Source organism: Delphinus delphis, chromosome 1 (genome assembly GCF_949987515.2).
Source record: "Delphinus delphis chromosome 1, mDelDel1.2, whole genome shotgun sequence".
Taxonomy (NCBI): Eukaryota; Metazoa; Chordata; class Mammalia; order Artiodactyla; family Delphinidae; genus Delphinus; species Delphinus delphis.
In genome coordinates this window covers 129,208,435-129,228,605 of record NC_082683.1, presented here as the reverse complement: position 1 = coordinate 129,228,605, position 20,171 = coordinate 129,208,435, and the positions used below count along the sequence as shown (strand labels likewise).

Genomic DNA, 20,171 nt, shown 5'->3' with positions numbered 1-20,171 from the left:
TATGGTCTGAGAATCCCTGGGGATCACTAAGACATTTTCAGGGAGTCTGCCAGTCAAACTATCTTCATATTAATTCTTCGATGTTTTTTGCCATTGCACTCTCATTCTCTCACATGTCACAGTGGTTTGCTAGAGGCCTCATGACATGTGGTATCACAATATCACACATCATTGCAGACAATGCAGAAACAGATATGAGAATCCGTCTGTCTTCTATTAAGCCAGACATTAAAGAGATGTGCAAAAATGTAAAATAATGCCACTCATCATTTTTTTGTCTTTATATAGTTATTTTTTATAAGCTGTACTTTTGTGTTAACATGTAATTGTTTTAAGATGAATTAATAAATATTTTAAAGATTTCTCAGTTTTAATTTCTAATATGGTAAATACAGATAGATATAACCCTCATAAACAAAAACTTTTGGTGTTCTCAATTTCTAAGAGCGTGAAGAGCCCTGAGATCATAGAATTTGAGAACTGCTGCCCTAATCATATTACTTCTGGATTGATATGGAAATTAAACTCTATTCAAGGGTGTACCAAGGGTAGCTTTTAGTATTCTGGCCTGAATCATATTCCTAGATTTGATCTAATTTATCTCCACATCTCTGAATTAACCTGTGATTAGATTGATCTCTAGATGCAGAATAATCTGTCTGTAATCAAGTGTTCGGTGGTCGTAGAGTAGAAAGTCATTTACTCAAACCCTATGTAGGAAAACTGTGTATTAAAAAAAGAAAAGAACTAATAGAATTACCATCTTGTCTTTTGCTTCATGGATGCTTTTGCTCTAGGAATGATGGTACAATGGTGATGATAGGGTCTGCATACCAAGTGCTCACCATGTGCTTAGCACACGCATCGTCTGATTTAAGTCTCAGGATAATCATATAAACTAGGTTCTAGTGTTATTCCTAGCAGAGATTAGGTAAATTTCCCAGTATTATGTAGCTAATAAGTTGCAGGGTTGCATTGTGTACTCAAGTCTTTCTAACTCCAAAATCCATTGCTCTTGGATGTGAAGAAAAGCAGGGGGAATTGCAAGCCTGATGTTAAGAGTTATTGAATCCATACGACAAGCCAGGAATTGTGGTAAGTCTGCAAGTGACACAAGAGAAACAAAAGCTTGATACTTGCTCCTATCCAGTTTACAGTCAAATTGAGTTGGTGTTTTAAGTACTTGAAACAAATAGAAAATAATACAATACCATATTTGGTAGATTGTATGGTATAGAATATATGTAATGACCTTTGAAGTTCAGAGGAGGGAAAGGCCTGGGTACATTCTAGAGCGTAGTGAAGAAACGTTTTAGGAAGAAGGTAGGTTTATAGCTTGGCCTACGTAGGATTTGGCTAGTAGGAGTGGAGGAGAAAAAGAAAGCTATTCTAGGCCTAGCAGGAATACATCTGAAATACAAATAGAATTTTCTCAGTATCTTCAAGGTCTCATGTCTGGGCCTCTGATGGACCAGTGAGGAAAGGCATTTCAAACACATCCTGCCTCTATTCTCTAAGGTTTGAATATAGATATCTTTAGTAGAATGTTGCAGAATATCACATTATTAGTAAGGTGACAAAATAATTTATTGTGTAGTAGTAATGGACGCTTTGAGAGTGAAAGAGGATGCTATTAAAAATCACATCAGGGCTGGGGTTTCCCTGGTGGCGCAGTGGTTAAGAATCCGCCTGCCGATGCAGGGGACACAGGTTGGAGCAGTGGTGTGGGAAGATCCCACATACCGCAGAGCAACTAAGCCTGTGTGCCACAACTGCTGAGCCTGCGCTCTAGAGCCCATGCTCCGCAACAAGAGAAGCCACTGCAACGAGAAGCCCACCCACTGCAACGAAGAGTAGCCCCCACTCACAGCAACTAGAGAAAGCCTGTGCACAGCAACGAAGACCCAATGCAGCCAAAAATAAATTTAAAAAAAAAATCACACCAGGGGAAGAGATGTCACTGGAACTGTCCTGGGTGCATGAGGACATATGTCACCTAAGCTATAAACCACAAGCACTTGCTGTCTAACTTCTGTTAGACCCTCTCTTGTTGATTTCGTGGTAGAGTTTCCTTAGTGGTTATTCAAGACTAATATTTTTTCATACTGTGGGTTGTAACCCATTAGTGGGTCATGAAATCAATTTAGTGGGTGGCACCCAGCCTTAAAAAATAGATGGGATTAAAAACATCAGTATGTTACATGTAGTAAGGATAAATGATATTTTGTTTAATTATATGTATGCAAATATACCCATAAATGCAATGTGCCCAAGATAAAAATGTCCACTACTACTGAAAAATTAATTCTTTGGTTACCCTATTAATAGATGTTATATATGTTTACATGTATAATTAAAACAAGATATGACAAACTACTATATGCTATGTATTATAATTGAAGTAATATATATGTATTTGGACAGGACATCTACCTCATGGTCTAAATGAGCTGTGCAAGCTCTAGGTATCAGGCTTGCAATCCAGTGAGAAGGAATTACACTTTTCTAGAAGTTACATACTATCAATACATATCTACTTACATCTTATTGTTTACTACTTGGACATGTGGCCACACCATATTACAAGAGTGCCTGGGAAATAGTTTTATTCCAATATAAATATTGGTTAAAAAAAAGTATGGTTAAAAGAAAAGAGGGAGGGAGATTAGATTTTGAGAAAGAACTAATTATCTGAGTGCTCTACTTACCAGGGGCCCACATGATTAGGGAGGCTGGATGAGCAGGAACCAGGGGAGCTCTGGGGGGCTCACACCACAAGAACCACAGCATGTTCTCATAGCAGGAAGTTCGACCAGTACACTGTTGCTGTCACTTGTGTTGAATGTCCTTCAAATAGCCTCATGTCCTTGTGGCCCATGTTCAAGAGTCAAGATCCTGTTTTTTTTAATATGTAGAAGCTAAAAAAACCCAAACTCATAGATGCAGAGAACAGATTGGTAGTTGCCAGAGGCAGGTGTAGGGGGTGGGTGAAATAAATGAAGGTGGTCAAAAGGACTTCCAGTTGCAAGATAAATACCTTCTGGGGAAGTACTGTACAGCATAGTGACTATAGTTAACAATATTGTATTGCATTGAATACAATATTGTATTTGAAAGTTGCTAAGAGATTAGATCTTAAATGTTTTCATCACAGGAAAAAACTTTTTTGTAACTATGCAAGGTGATGGATATTAACTAAACGTATTGTGGTAATCATTTTGCAATATATACATATATCAAATCATTATGTTGTACACCTTAAACTAATACAGTGTTATATGTCAACAACAACAAAAATAATACAATGATTAACAACAACAAAAAGTCAAGATCCTGGGACTTAGTAGCTGATTAGCTGAACCTAGCTTATGTGCCTGCTCCCAAGCTTGTGCTGAGATGGAGAGAAGTAGGATCGTGCCTCTCTGGCTTCTGTAGTGGGGAGTTAGCTTTATCTTCCATTAGGAGAATTTTTTTAAATGGAGATTGGGATTCTTTAAGGAAGTGAGTGTGTGTGTGTTTATGCGTACAGGGATGTGTGTTGGGAGGGTGGATTGTGGATGTCAGGCACTCAGAGGATTATAAGTTTCCTCTATATTCATTCTGTAAAATGAAGGGATTGACTAAAACAGTCTCAAAGATAAGATTTGGACCAGATTTTATGGTGGAGTCATGATTGATTGGCTAACTCAACTCCCATCCCCAACCCCATCTACCTTGCTTGCTTCTGTTACTGAGGCAGGAAAATCAAGAAACTTTTTTTTTCCTTCTCTTAAATATAAGGAAACAATCTGGCCTTTGAGATATAACTGGAAGTTTGTTGGGTCTTGTTAGGAAAGATTTTTTTTTTCACTTTCCTCTCAAAAGGGATGAATGCCACTAGTGTCCTCAGGGGGATTCCCCCTTCTTACTGCTATAAATGCAGACGTGATGCCAGGAATTATGACAGCCATCTTGTCACCATTAGGCAACAGCCATGATGATGGAAGTCTTATGAACTGTGATAGAATAGAAAAATAGAGCTTAGATCTATATTTTTGAGCTGCTGAACCATCTCCACCTTTAAACTTCCTGCTATGTGAGAAAATCATCTCCTACTTTTAAAAGTCAATCCTATTATTTTTCTATTATTTGCAATCAGAGAATTCCTAACTTCAACAGATTATAAGTATTATACACATTTAGTGACGGTAGAGATTAATATGGGGCTATGGTATAAAGAGATATTATTCTGTCTAACTAGATTTCCATTCCTTCTGAATTGTGAATGACCAAATCTTGCCAATTCTTTATGGCACAGCTTAAATGCCATATTCTTTACTAGAAATGTGATTCCCTTTATCCCATTCCCTGCATCTTTACCCACCCCCTCAACACTATCCTGAATCTTGTGTTCAATCTTGCTTTTCTTCTTCTTTTTAAAATAGTGTTATTGTACCTACTTATATTCCTAAAAAGTCTATTTTAACTTAATTTTTATTATTTTAATTTTTTTCTTTGTTGGTTATTTTAAATATAGCAGTGTGTACATGTCAATCCCAAACTCCCTAACTGTCCCTCCCCCTATCCCTCCCCCTTGGTAACCATAATTTTAATTGCTTTGAACTTTACAAAAATATATCTTGGTATATTTAATCTTTTGGATTTACTTTTTTCAGCTAATACTGTATTGCTAATATTCATTTATATCGTTGTGTGCCTTAGTTATTTATAGCTGTATAACAAACTATCCTCAAAGTTGGTAGCTTAAAATAGCACATTCAGTATCTTACAGTTTCTCTGGGTTAAGAATCAGGGCACAGCTTAGCTGGATCTTTTACTTCAGGGTCTCTCACGAGGCTGCAGTCAAGGCGTTGCCTGGGACCACAGTCATCTCAAAGTTCAACTGGAGCAGATCCACTTCCAAACTCATTCAGTGGTTGGTGGCAGAATTAAATTCCTCACTGACTAGTGTACCGAGGGCCTCGGTTCCCTCTGGCTGTTGGCCGGAAGTTACCAGGAGGTGGGGTAGGGTCATGGGAGCCATATCAGAAGCTGCCTTCCACATAGTATATTACTGTAATTTCTTCATTTTAACTACCATATACAATTTTGTGTGAATATGCCACAGTTTATGCTCCTGTTCATAGGCATTGGATTTTTTTTCCTGCCCAGGATTTTTGCTTTTATGAACAGCTACAAACATTTTTGTACACATGAGGGAACCATGCTACTCTTCTCTGAATCATCCCCAATTTAATATTAATTAAATCATATTAATATGACAGAGTGAGTACTATTAAGACTTACTTGATTAACTTTACCAGGACTTAATCTGGTCCCTTCTAAACTCCCATAGCACTTCATATTTTATGATTCTTAACACTTGTCACCATTTATTACACTTATTTTGTACATGTCATATTTTCTCCTTTGTAATAGTAAGTTGTTAAGGGCAGGAAATAAATTTGATTTTTCTTGGTAATTTACATAGTGCCTATACAGCACTTAGTATATTAGTAGGCTTTCAGTAAGTATTACTGAGTGAATGAATTCTGTCTAAATGTCAGTGCCTGATTTTTAAGTTCTTAATAATCTGGCTTCAGTGATCCAGCTGTATTTCTCACTTCTCCCCACCACGGACCCTTGTTTAGGCAGGTGAGCCTCTTTAACATTCTCTTTCAATCTTTTCCTAATGAATCTCACCCAGGTTGATATTTCTTCTCCTGTTCCTACTGAATTTACTGTTTACATCACACATTCAGCATTTTAGTATATATTCAGGCAGTGTGTTGGTGCACAATAAACTTTATTGATTGAATGGATGCAGTATCTTATTTTATAACTGGTTTATTTTGAACCAGTTAAGTACTTTCATTTCATTCAGTTGACTGAATGTCAGTTGAGTGATCAAACAAATAAATAAACAAATAATGATTTGTTTGAGTAGATTTCTATTACTTTTTTTGGTCTCAGGTATTTTTGGAGTTAATGGAGTCAGAAGGACCCCCAGAGTCAGAGAGTTCAGAAAAATCAATATTTTTCTCACAGCAAGAAGAAGAGGAAGAAGACGATAATGAAGAAGAAGAAGAATCCAAAGAAGCAGAGGAAACTGCCACCATTAATCCCCTCTTACCCCCTGCTCTCACAGGGGATGTAGAAGGTTTGCAGAAGATTTTTGAGGATCCTGAGAACCCTCACCATGAACAGGCCATGCAGTTACTCTTGGAAGAAGACATTGTTGGGAGAAATTTGTTGTATGCAGCTTGCATGGCTGGGCAAAGTGATGTGATTAGAGCTTTAGCCAAATATGGTGTGAATCTGAATGAAAAAACCACCAGAGGTATTTCGTCTTTTTTCTCTTATCAGTATTACTTATGACTGCCTAAAGATGCTATGTATTATCTTTAAATTTGGATAAATTTGATGTGCCTGCTTTATATTTTGCATGTGTTATGTGTGTGTGTGTGTATATACACACATATGAATGTGTGTATATGCATGTTGATGTATTTAGTATAGCATAGTAGTTAAGAACACAGAATTCACTATTTATTAGCTGTGTGACTAGGGCAAGTTACTTAATCTTTTTGTGTCTCTGTTTCATCTACAAAATGGGGATGATTGTATTTTCTTTATAGGGTTTTCCTTATAGGTTATGAGGATTAAATATGATAAATATAAAGTTGGTATACAGTAAATACTCAATAATATTATTATCTCTTTCCTTTGAAGATTTATTTTTTGTAGTCATTATCCAGTTAACTCTTTAAATTCAGTCACTTGTTTTTTCAGATTGCAAATATAAAACATGGTCATTGTAGAAAATAAAACAATGATCTTTAGCAAATAGGGACTATACATTTTCTTCACGCTCACATGGAACAATTTAAAAAATTGATATGTTAGGCCACAAAGGAGGTGTCTACAAATACCAAAGAATCCGTAGCATGCAGTCTGTGGTCTCTGACAACAATAAAATAAAATTAGAAAATAGTAACAAAAAGATAACTGAAAATCCCTATAATTTTGGAAACAAAAACACACTTTAAATTATCTGTTGGTGACAAAAGATATAATAGAAATTATGAAATATTTAAGTGGCAACAGGATCTAGTTATGTCAGAACCTGTGGAATAAAACTAAAATTCTAATTTAATGCATATATTAGAATATAAGAAATATTGAAAATTAGAAAGCAGTGTATTTAACTCAAGGAGTTAGAAAAAGAACAACTGAAAATCCAACGAAAGAAGAAGAGAAACTAATAGAGTAAAATAATGACATTGAAAATAAAGAAACAATAGAGAGGGAATTCCCTGGTGGTCCAGTGGTTAGTACTCCACTCTTCCACTGCAGGTGTCCCAGGTTCAGTCCGATCCCTTGTTGACTAAGATCCCTGATCCTGCAAGCTGTACAGTGCAGCCAAAAAAACCCACCAAAAAACAAACAAACAAACAAAAAACCACAATAGAATCAACAAAACCAAAATCTGGTTTAGTGAAAAAGAGTTGAAAAACCTTTGATGATAATGATAGTTTTTGATATGTGTTATAAGAAAGAGAGAGCATAAACAACATTTGGAATTTTAAAAATGAAGCATTCACACAGGAAAAACTAAGATTTAAAAAATTCCTAGAAAGTATCATAAACAACTTCATGACAGTACATTTGAAAACTTGGATGAAATGGACAATTTTCCAATAAAATATAAATTACCAAAATTGATTCAAGGAAAAACTAGGAACTTGACTAGAACAATAGTTATTTAAAAAAATTGAATAAGTAATCAAAATCTGCCTCGTCCCACCCCCACCTAATTTCAAACTCAAATGTTTTAAAAGGTAAGGTTTACTACACTTGTAGGGAAAAAGTAATCTCTAGCTGATACAAAGGTTCCAGAGAATGTAAAGAGAGTTGGAAAACTACTTAACTTATTTTATGAGAGATAACTTTTATAGCAAAACTAGTTAAGGACAGCACTAGAAAGGAAAATTATAGGCCAGTCATTTAATAACACAGATGCAAACATCTTAAATAAAATATTAACAAATTGAATCTAAGATTGTGTGTTAAAACATTTATTGGACTAGGTTGGGTTTATCCCATTAATGCAGGATGGTTTTAACATTAGAAAAAAATGTTAGTGTAATTCACTACATTAAAAGATTAAATAAACAAAACCACATGATCATATCAATAGATGTAGAAAAGTCTTTTGAAAGAAAATGCAGCACTCGTTCATGATGAAAGCTTTTAGGGAAATAGGAACAGAAGAAGCCTTCCTTAAGGCTATTGAAAACCTGAAGCAAACTTACCTAGTATTGAATCTTACCTATGACTTGGGCAAATTATATAACCTTTCCATGCTACAGTTTCTTCACCCAAAAAGTGGGACTGATAGTAATATCTAAAATCATACTACATAAAAGAAAATGAGAGCCCCAAATCAATATCTGACAGTGTGCCTCTAGTACTATTCGAGGAAGGTGGTGTTCTGACTAATTGATATGAGTATTGCCATTCTCTTGTTAGGTGTTTTCCAGTGTGTGGATATAGGTGTACAGTCTTTCAAGTTTGATGATGTGCTCTAAGATAATCCATTTCTTCATTCTGATATCATGCTTGCCATGAAATCTTGTTTAGCAGAGGTTGAAGGTGCATTCTGCTTGCTTCTTGCTGCTTATAGTAAAATGGAGAGGAGAGAAATTGAGAGAACTGGTAAATTAAAAGGAACCAGGACTTGATGATTTGGGAAATTCTAAGCTTATTTGGCATTCCATGAAGATGATTTTATAATGGAAAGTATGCATGAACTGGCAAACCTAATTGTACCAATTTGGCAATTATTATTTTAATCATTATAAAATAATGAATTACATTACAGTTTACCAGTAAATTTCTTGTTTGGTTGGTATTGACTCAGTTCCCATGAGCTTGTTGATGTGGGAGAACAGATCAATTCAGGGTTTTTTGCATTTTTTTGGGGGGAGAACATTTACGTTCTACTGTCAGCAAATTTCAGTTATACAATATAGTTATTAACTGTAGTCATCATGTTATACATTAGGTCCTCAGACCTTTTTCATCTTGTAACTGAAAGTTTGTACTCTTTTACCAACCCCTCCCTGTTTACCCCACCCCTCAAGCCCCTGGTAACCACTTTTCTGCTCTGTTTCCATGGGTTTAACTTATAATTTTTATTTTAGATTCCACATATAAGTGATACCATGTAGTATTTGGCTTTTTCTGTCTGGCTTATTTCACTTAGTATAATGCCCTTGAGGTTCATCCACGTTGTCACAAATGACAGAATTTTCTTTTTTTTTTTTAAAGGATGATAATTGTGTGCATATATGTGAACACTATTAATTTTTGGAACATAAGAAGCCATTGGCCTAAAATTAAGGGACTTCTGGTTGAAGAACTGCAGGTAGATATCTCTAAAGTAAGAAGATGTATGCCATTTATTTGTGGATGATACTCAGATGGATAGGAAGGAAAATGATTTTCCAGGTGATTGATGGATCACATTTGCTTTCAGGATTTCCTTTCCTTTTAAATACTGAAGAATTGGACACTTTTGATCCAAAGGGAGGAGAATGAAACAGTTCTTACAGTCTCAGCTCTCTGTACTGCTGACTTCTGGTGTATTGGGAAGTGCCTTTTTTTCTGTTTGAGCCAAGGACAGGTGTGTGCAGTTTGCAGTTTATTGATGGTGGAACCTCCTCTGGTTCTGGCAAGGCTTTGGTCTCTAAACCTGGCCATACTCAAACAGGCATGATCAGAACTAATTACTGTTTTAAACTTTGTCTTTCCATACAATCAGCAAACATTTGTTAAGGATGGAGGACTAGCCAGGTCTTGTGCTGGGAACTTGGGAAAGATGAGTGAATTCAACAAACTTGGCCAAGTTCACAGTTTAGCAGAAAACAGATGTGTAAATAGATAATTAACATGCAGTGGGACAGGGTACAGTGATAGCTCAGAGGAGAGATTAGTCAACTTTACGTGGAAGTGTTGGACATGGTCAAGGAAGGCTTCACAGAGGAGGCACTATATTGAATTTTTTTTTTTTTTTTTTTTTGGCTGCACCGCGCAGCATGCGGGATCTTAGTTGCCTGATCAGGGATCGAACCCGCGCCCCTGCAGTGGAAGCGCGGAATCTTAACCACTGGACTGCCACGGAAGTCCAATATATTGAATCTTGAAGAATGACCAAGAGTTTACCAGACAAAGGAGGTTGAAGGATTGGTCATGGCAGGCAGTATAGTAACTGTAGTATCAGATTTTAGTGTTACAATATTGTTGTTATTCTGGTATACTTACCCACTATTTTAGGTAATGAAATACTGGCCTTTTTATAGGTATAATAGTTTTATTTGGTATTTAAAAATATGAAATCAGAGTCATTTATGGGTTGAGAACAATTTCAATGATTTAATTGCTCAGTGTATATAAAAAGACAAACTGAAGATTACAAACTTAAACGGTCCATATTGTGGTATTACAAAATTTCTATTGTAAGAATAATTCTTAAGTTCACAAACTTCCCAAACAAGTAGAATGTGAATCTCATAGTTTTGAAATTGATCAGGAAACTGAAATGGAATCTCTCTCTGTATATGTGGAAACTAAAAAAGACAAATATGAACCAGCAATGTTTTCTTTGGCGATAAAGATTACAACTTCAATAAAAAGATTGCAGTTCTATCAAAAAAGCAAAAAGCTGTTCGGAGATATCTCTTTTAAAATTAGAGTTGAGGTAATTCGAAGGAAAATATTTGGTATTGGTTTATAACTACTTCCAACTAATGTTGAGTGAGAAAAACTTCAGTAGCTGAAAAAATTTGTACAGAAATATCCTGTTGATACCATTGACACACTTAAAAAAATCAAATAATGTTTTATTTGCAATTTTCATGATTATAGTTTCTTCATTTTTGTAGTATTTGTGTTTTTTAAAATTAATTAATTAATTAATTAATTTTTGGCTGCATTGGGTCTTCGTTGCTGCGTGGGCTTTCTCTAGTTGTGGTGAGTGGGGGCTACTCTTTGTTGTGGTGCGTGGGCTTCACATTGTGGTGGCTTCTCTTGTTGCAGAGCACAGGTTCTAGGCACGCGGGCTTCAGTAGTTGTGGCACGCGGGCTCAGTAGCTGTGGCGCAAGGGCTTAGTTGCTTTGTAGCATGTGGGATCTTCCTGGACCAGGGCTCGAACCTGTGTCCCCTGCATTGGCAGGCGGATTCTTAACCACGGTACCACCAGGGAAGTCCCTAGTATTTGCTTTTTAATCTTTAATTTTGATTTATCTGACAATTTATATTGCTAATAGAATGACAATATATACTTAATATTCCTATTTGATAGTTATGCTTTTATCTGATATCTTATGCTTATAGATTTTTGTATTTAAAGTGTATTAGTGGGCTTCCCTGGTGGCACCACGGTTAAGAATCCACCTGCCAATGCAGGGAGCACGGGTTTGAGCCCTGGTCAGGGAAGATCCCACATGCCATGGAGCAACGAAGCCCGTGTGCCACAACTACTGAAGCCCGCGTGCCTAGAGCCTGTGCTCCACAACAAGAGAAGCCACTGCAATGAGAAGCCCATGCACTGCAACAAAGAGTAGCCCCCGCTCGCCACAACTAGAGGAAGCCTGCATGCAACAATGAAGACCCAACGCAGCCAAAAAATAAATAAAAAGTAAATAAATAAATAAAAAATAAAGTGTATTAGTTACACTAATTAAAAAAAGAATTCTGAACTCAGTTTTACAAAATACCAGTATTAATGCTAAGTAAATATAAAATTTATACTTCTATTTTTTATTTTTCTACTGTAATTACTGTATCAGTCAGAAAAAAGCAGCATATGCAAAGTTATAGAGACATGAAACAACAGAATTTGGGGAATTCAAAGAGTCTGGTACTGCTGGTGGTATGCAGATTGTGAAAAATATTCTAGGTAGGTGAGTATTTTGTTCCATGGCCTATTACTTGTTTGTGACTATCATCATCGGAGTTTTTGGATTTTGACCTTATTAATGACCTTCATCAATTTATAGCAACCTTGAGAAAAGTACTTATCCTCTCCATGCTTTTGTTTCCTCATCTGTAAATGAGAAAAATACTCGTGCCTACGTCATAGGATTGTAGTGAGGATTAAATGAGTTGATACTTGTGAAGCACACAGAACAGTGCCTGCATAGAGGAAAAAGATTACTTTTCTTCTTGTCTGATCTTTTGCCTTACTGTGAACTATCTACTCAGTTGACTCTCTCTATTTAGTAACCAGTAGTCTTCCACAAAGAAATTATTTTTCTCTTAGAACCAATCCCAATTTTTCAGAATTCCATTTATGGTCCCTTTCTTCCTGCTGGGATTTCTAAATGTAGCCTTCTGTATCTCCCTTCTGGGATCAAATACTCATTGCCAATATTATGGGAGAACTTTAGGAAAATCCCCTTCTTGTCTGGATGCTTTTGAAATCATCTTATTTAAATGTTCTTCTTTTCCTGGGAAGGCTGTGGGGTTCATATAGTACAAAGATCTGTGTGTTTTCTTCTAGAAAACACACCATCTCCCACAAGGGGAAAAAAGAAAACATACAATGGTTTTTTTAAACCCATGGTTTAAACCCATAGGTTTTAAATTCCTTGGTCAAAGCCTGTGTCTGTTTAGAAATCATGTTTTCTTGTTTTTAAACTATGTATATTAAAAATAGGAAAAAAAATTTAGATGTTATTGCTGGCCTGGCCTGTAACTTCAGCCTTGAGAAAAGCAATATCAGGACCCAGAATATCTCATTTGGAATGGCCTCCTGCTCCTGCTATTTCAGTGTCCTTTCCGTAGATAGTGTCCCCCTCTCCCAGCAAACCAGGGGCCCTGGGCCGTTTGGCTGAAGAAATGCATCTTCGGAAGGCAGGAACAATGAGGGTTGGTATCTGGGTATTTCTTGGCCCTCCATTTTGTAGGGGCTAAAGCCATGATCACATTCTTGGGCCAGTCTTTATCTCTTGGTGTTCTGATATATCTCACTGTTGTAACATTAAAAAAAAGAATTGGGCCAAAGAGGGGAGGTAATTCCACTTTTGGCTGGCCCTGGAGTAGCTTACTTCATGCTCCTTTTGATTCCTTATTAATTCTTTATTATCCCTTCTGGTTATGATAGCCTCAAGACAAAGATAGTTTACAACTTGGTCTGAGACCCAGGACTGTGAGAATGTGGTAAATAGGAAGCCAAGGGGGAGGTTTCTGGAAGGAAGTGGAGGAGTCCTTGTTCTCTCTTTCCCTACTCTAACCAGTGGCACACATTTGAGTGCTATTTCCTTTTCCTTATAAACCTTTTATTTGGCAACAGATCTGGGTTTGATTTTGCTTTGGCTGCTTACTACCAGTGTGGCCTTAGGCAAGGTATAGTGTTTCTGATCTGCACTTTCCTCTGTATCCTTTAATGGGGCTGATAATAACCTACCTCATAGTGTTAGTGGAAGGATTGAATGAAGTAGTAGCCCATAAAGTACCTAGTACTTAATACATTTAATACATGCTAGTTATTCTTCTGCTCAACTCTTCTTGTAGTACTACATGCCTCTTTGGCCAAGTTAAGTGAATCACAAATGTATCCTCATGGGTAAGTTAAAACAATCAGTTTTGACTTGATTTTTTTAAACCAGTCTGAAAATTTTAAAGATGCCGCCCATGTTTTTCACCTTTACAATTATATCTCATGGTAGTTGCCTCAGTAAATCTTAGAAATAACTTTCTAATTGGATAGGTCATCATTTCCATTTTAATTCAAATGATTAATTTCCAAACCAAAGGCATACCAGTTGTAGTAATTTGTATGATTGTGTTAGCGATAATAGAGTAATTAGAGTTGATGCAGATTCCTTAGGCTAAAGTCATAGGTCTAATTGTGTTCCAGTAGATGACTGTTAGGGAGATTGCCATCTTCCTTAAGAAGATGTTGAAGAGCTCAGAGTTCAGATTGCCTGTGTTGGTGCCTTGTGTTCATCATTTACTGGCTGTGTTCCTTGGGCAAGTTTAGCTTCTCTGGACCTCTGTTTCCTTATCTGTAAAATAGGGATTATAATAGTTCTGACCTCATGGGGTTTTTATGAACTAAATGAATTTACTGTATGTAAAGCACTTAGAATAGTGCCTAGCCTGTAGTAATTGTTCAGTACCTGATTGCCATTGTGATCTTCTAGTCCATAAAATAGCCTAAAACAGCACAGTCTTCTTGACCTGACCATCCTCATTCTATTTGTTAGGTTACACACTCCTACACTGTGCTGCAGCCTGGGGTCGTTTGGAAACTTTGAAAGCACTGGTGGAATTGGATGTTGATATAGAATCTCTGAACTTCCAGGAAGAGCGAGCTCGAGATGTTGCTGCTCGGTATTCCCAGACTGAGTGTGTTGAGTTCCTGGACCGGGCAGGTAAGGAGCTCACAAGGTAGGGAAAGTAGAAAGTAGAAAACTGACTCAAGTTACAGGGTTATAGGCTATGTATTTAACAAAGCAAAGAGGTGATAAACATTTTCACCTTCTATCAAGATGTTTTATTTGTAGGCCTAACCATAGTCACTGGTGGTGATAATATGTGAAATCTGCCTTTTTTGTTGTTGTTGTTGCTATTTTGCTATTGGCCTAAAACATTGTACTTAATAGAAACTATATTGGTTGGAAGCTGGTTGATTTATCACCTTCTAACAATTTCACCAATAATTTTCTATAAGAATATGTGTATAAAATATGTTCAAGGCCATTTTCTGAGAGACCTAGGCAGAGTGGACCATTTCTTAAATGTTTAAAAAAAATGGCATACTTGAGGAATATAGTTGATTCCCCAGGTAGAAACAATTGTAATAATTTAAAATGGTTTGCTAGGCAAAATTAATCTATGGTGGTAGAAGTCAGAATAGCAGGTATCATTGTGGCATGAGGGGGACTTCTGGGGCATAATATTTTTTTCTTAATTCGGTTGCTGTTTACAAGGTGTGCTCATTTGTGAAAATTCATTGAGCTGTACACTTATAAATTTTGCACTTTTCTATATGTATGTTATGCTTTAATCAAAGGTCAAAAAACTATGTACTGTTTTGAGTTTCACTAATATTTTTCTTACATCATTTCCGTAATCCTGTAGAATAGAGCTTAGAGATTTCACGAAGATATACCTGTGTAATTATGTAGGCATACAAACATTGGTTAAAAAACTAGTACTAAGGAAGTTCATGGCATTCATTTTACATAGTTATCTGCATTTGTGTTTTTTTAGCAAGCATTTATTAAATGCCCACTATGAGCATAGCACCGTTGTGGTACAATTAATTGTTCCTGCCCTCTGGACATTTGTTAGGCGAGGGATGATAACCTGTAGACACACTCTAGAGTTAAATAACAATATCAGAAAGACTATAATTAAGGGTTAAAAGGGGCAGAGCAAGTGGTACATGCTGTGGGGTGGTCAGAGAACATGAAGTCAGAGCATGGTGGAGTTGAGGTGGGCCTTGAAGAAAGGGTGGGATTTGCATACACAGTGTAAGGGGAAAGGGTGTGAGCAAAATCTTATGAATGAAAGTGACATGTTGGGGAAGAAGTGATGAGATTGCCTTACTAGAATAGCAAGTCATAATTGACACAGCTAGGCTACGACACAGGCAGAAGTACATGGGCTTTTGAATCAGATTGCTTGAGTTTAAATACTGGTGTCTCTACTTGAAACCTATGTGACCTTGGACAAAATACTTAAATTCTTTATACTTCAGTCTTAATTTCCAGAAAAGGGAGCCAATAATAGTTCTTACCTCTTGCGGGCATCGTTGTGAGAATGAGATGAGATGATATTAAGCACTTAGCACAACGCCTGGTGTGTGATCACACTCGAAGAATGATGCTACTATTATTACAGTCAGATTATACTCCCAAATGTCAGGCTAAGGTGATTTCATTTCTGTAGCTGTTGGAAGCCACTGAAAGATTTTACGTAGACGAGGAAGAGGTTTAGAGTGATATTTAGGAAGATTCATATGGCAGCCATAAGGAGCTTGCTTATTAGTAAAATGAGAAGGGTACTGGGAGAATTAATAGAAGTAAGGAAATTGAGGGAAGATAGCATATTTGGGAAGAGAAAGATGAGTTATACTTTGTAGATTATTTTATACATAATTGTCCACTTGTATTGAATATTTTCTAGGGGCATTATTTCTGTCAATACCTTCGATTTTGTGATTTTATATATATATATGTATATATATATAGATGCAAAAAGAAAATAGCGAAGAATTTAATTGATCCCTTCATGAATAGTTATTGTAGGTGAAATTCACATTATATAATTTAAAATCCTTTTTTTTTTAAACATCTTTATTGGAGTATAATTGCTTTACAATGGTGTGTTAGTTTCTGCTTTATAACAAAGTGAATCAGTCATACATATACATATGTTCCCATATCTCTTCCTTCTTGCGTCTCCCTCCCTCCCACCCTCCCTATCCCACCCCTCTAGGTGGTCACAAAGCACCGAGCTGATCTCCCTGTGCTGTGCGGCTGCTTCCCACTAGCTATCTATTTTACGTTTGGTAGTGTATATATGTCCATGCCACTCTCTCACTTTGTCACAGTTTACCCTTCCCCCTCCCCATATCCTCAAGTCCATTCTCTAGTAGGTCTGTATCTTTATTCCTGTCTTACCCCTAGGTTCTTCATGACTTTTTTTGTTCTTAGATTCCATATATATGTGTTAGCATACGGTATTTATTTTTCTCTTTCTGACTTACTTCACTCTGTATGACAGACTCTAGGTCCATCCACCTCACTACAAATAACTCAATTTCATTTCTTTTTATGGCTGAGTAATATTCCATTGTATATATGTGCCACATCTTCTTTATCCATTCATCTGATGATGGACACTTAGGTTACTTCCATGTCCTGGCTATTGTAAATAGAGCTGCAATGAACATTTTGGTACATGACTGTTTTTGAATTATGGTTTTCTTAGGGTATATGCCCAGTAGTGGGATTGCTGGGTCATATGGTAGTTCTATTTGTAGTTTTTTAAGGAACCTCCATACTGTTCTCCATAGTGGCTGTATCAATTTACATTCCCACCGGCAGTGCAAGAGTGTTCCCTTTTCTCCACACCCTCTCCAGCATTTATTGTTTGTAGATTTTTTTTTTTTTTTTGTGGTACACGGGCCTCTCACTGTTGTGGCCTCTCCCGTTGTGGAGCACAGGCTCCGGACGCGCAGGCTCAGCGGCCATGGCTTACGGGCCCAGCTGCTCCGCAGCATGTGGGACCCTCCTGGACAGGGGCACGAACCCGCGTCCCCTGCATTGGCAGGCGGACTCTCAACCACTGCGCCACCAGGGAAGCCCAATTGTTTGTAGATTTTTTGATGATGGCCATTCTGACTGGTGTGAGATGATATCTTGTTGTAATTTTGATTTGCATTTCTCTAATGATTAATGATGTTGATCATTCTTTCATGTGTTTGTTGCCAATCTGTATATCTTCTTTGGAGAAATGTCTATTTAGGTCTTCTGCCCATTTTTGGATTGGGTTGTTTGTTGTTTTGTTATTGAGCTGCATGAGCTGCTTGTAAATTTTGGAGATTAATCCTTTGTCAGTTGCTTCATTTGCAAATATTTTCTCCCATTCTGAGGGTTGTCTTTTCGTCATGTTTATGGTTTCCTTTGCTGTGCAAAAGCTTTTAAGTTTCATTAGGTTCCATTTGTTTACTTTTGTTTTTATTTCCATTTCTCTAGGAGGTGGGTCAAAAAGGATCTTGCTGTGATTTATGTCCTAGAGTGTTCTGCCTATGTTTTCCTCTAAGAGTTTGATAGTGTCTGGCCTTACATTTAGGTCTTTAATCCATTTTGAGCTTATTTTTGTGTATGGTGTTAGGGAGTGTTCTAATCTCATACTTTTACATGTAGCTGTCCAGTTTTCCCAGCACCACTTATTGAAGAGGCTGTCTTTTCTCCACTGTATGTTCTTGCCTCCTTTATCAAAGATAAGGTGACCATATATGCATGGGTTTATCTCTGGGCTTTCTATCCTGTTCCATTGATCTATATTTCTGTTTCTGTGCCAGTACCATGCTGTCTTGATTACTGTAGCTCTGTAGTATAGTCTGAAGTCAGGGAGCCTGATTCCTCCAGCTCCATTTTTTGTTCTCAAGGTTGCTTTGGCTATTCAGGGTCTTTTGTGTTTCCATACAAATTGTGAAATTTTTTGTTCTAGTTCTGTGTAAAATCCATTTTTGAAGAATGACCCATGGCATTTAGAAAACACAATCCAGGAAAAAATTTTGCTGTAACTTTTCTGAAAGTTTGGGGCTTATGGTGTTAAGTTTCATTGGTTTTGTTATCAAATGCAAGTCCCTGTGTCTGACATGCAGTGAGGCCAAACAATACCAAAACGTTGGAGTTTGGAGCACAGAAAGGTTTATTGCAGGGCCATGCAAGGAGGTGGATGGCTTATACCTTAAAAACCCCGAACTCCCTGAAAGCTTTCAGCAAAGCCCTTTTATAGGAAAGGTGAGGGAGGGTCATGGTTAGTTGTTGCAAACGTCTTGGTGTCAGATTCTTTGTTCTTGAGGTCAGGTCATGGTCAGGTCATGATGTTCCTGTAAACCTCCACCAAAATAAACATTATTCTGTGTTCTGACAAGGGCAAGATCCCAAGGCTGTACTTTCATCCTCTGAGGTCCAGGCCTGGCCAAGAGGAGGGGTCCCTGCATGAGCCGGTTACCCTGCCGGGGAGCGTTTGTCCAGCACCCTGTCTGAGTCCTCCCGCCAGTGCCCAGCCCTGGCTGAGGAGGCAGATCTCAGCTGGTGGAACGCTTAGGGCCAGGTTCCCAGACCCTGCCCAGCCGTCATCACTGAGGAAGCCAGGTGCCCAGGACCCAACTGGCCCTCTGACTCCTCAGGGCACCCAAACAGTGGCCGGGACCCATGGAGATGTCACTGCCCTTTGGTCGAGGAGGTGGGGATGGGGGAGAGATTCGTTGCTGCTTCCAGGCCTGGGCCTGGCCAGTGGGCGGCTTTGGCGAGTGCTCTGGAGCTCTGCGGGACATAGCCCTCAGCCTGTCCCTGGGCCTCCCAGCTCACCTGCCAGGCCCGAAGCCAGAGGGCCTGGAGGGCCCGAGGGAGAAGGACGCGATCCACCTCTCACTGCACTCTCTGCCATGAGGACCACTGTGAGGCTGACTGTTGGCAGAGCGGGACCTCTAACCGCCAAGCCAACGGTCATGCTAAAGGCCGTGTGCCTGCCCCACTTTCCATCTCCCTCATGTCCATCTGTTTAGTTTGGGTCCTTACAGTCTTAGGGGAATTAGACCTACCATTTCCTAGTGATGAAGATAAGAAGACTATAATACTATAAACTAGTCTTCTGTTTCCAGATCAATGATGGGATTGCAAGGATTGGCGCTTCATGGTAATGTAGCTGTGAAATGTCAAAACACAAACTACGCAACATAAAATGTAACATTTGTTTAATTCAGACTGAACAAGAGTATAAACCACTTCCATTTCTTGCTCTAATGATGAGAGGTTTACGGGGCTGAGGACTCCCTACCCAAGAGACTCCTCTATACTACTGAAAATTTGACTATTAGAGATAAATTTCATTGGGTCTTCGAGGTTCGTAGACTTGAAGTGTTCAAGGGTCCTCCATTAATAGAGATACATATAAGTGTTCTCTTAGAGGGAATTAGTTGACAGTTCAGAGCTCTGAAGGTACGGAGCTGACATTCATGGACATGTGGGAGTAGGGTTGTGGTTAGGCAAGAGTGGAAGTAAGTAGGGGAGTGGAAAGTGGAACCATAAACAAACTTTTAATAATCCACAATAACCCAAGGCAGGCACTGTTCTCTTCTGTTATTTATAAAGACTGTAGCATTATCTATTACTGTACAAAGGATTTTTTTTTAAAAGTTTTTTTCCCCTTATATTGATGGGAGGTATATTATAGATCTGGTATATTTTTCTGGGATTCTTCAACATGTTGTTAAGAAAATCTGTCCTAGTCTCAGACCAGTCTCTCAGCTTTTGTTTGGAAAATATGGAAACCATATTTAAAAAAAAAATTGAGGTGACTGATCAACAAAAGTGTGGAATATTTAAAAAAACTGAGGCATCTTATCAACAAAAGCTTGAAATTAAATAAGTGTTGATAC

The 20,171-nt window shown here is 37.8% G+C and overlaps 1 protein-coding gene across 3 annotated transcripts in view; it reads left to right on the top strand.

Moving 5' to 3' along the window:
- Positions 1 to 20,171, top strand: part of ANKRD45 (ankyrin repeat domain 45) — a 61,649-nt gene that overhangs the window by 1,727 nt on the left and 39,751 nt on the right. For all 3 annotated transcript variants that reach the window (XM_060034108.1, XM_060034118.1, XM_060034111.1), the window contains exons 2-3: positions 5,953 to 6,319; positions 14,254 to 14,421. In XM_060034108.1, coding sequence (XP_059890091.1) covers positions 5,968 to 6,319; positions 14,254 to 14,421 — 520 coding nt within the window. In that variant the 5' untranslated portion in view covers positions 5,953 to 5,967. The remainder of the gene's footprint in view (positions 1 to 5,952; positions 6,320 to 14,253; positions 14,422 to 20,171) is intronic.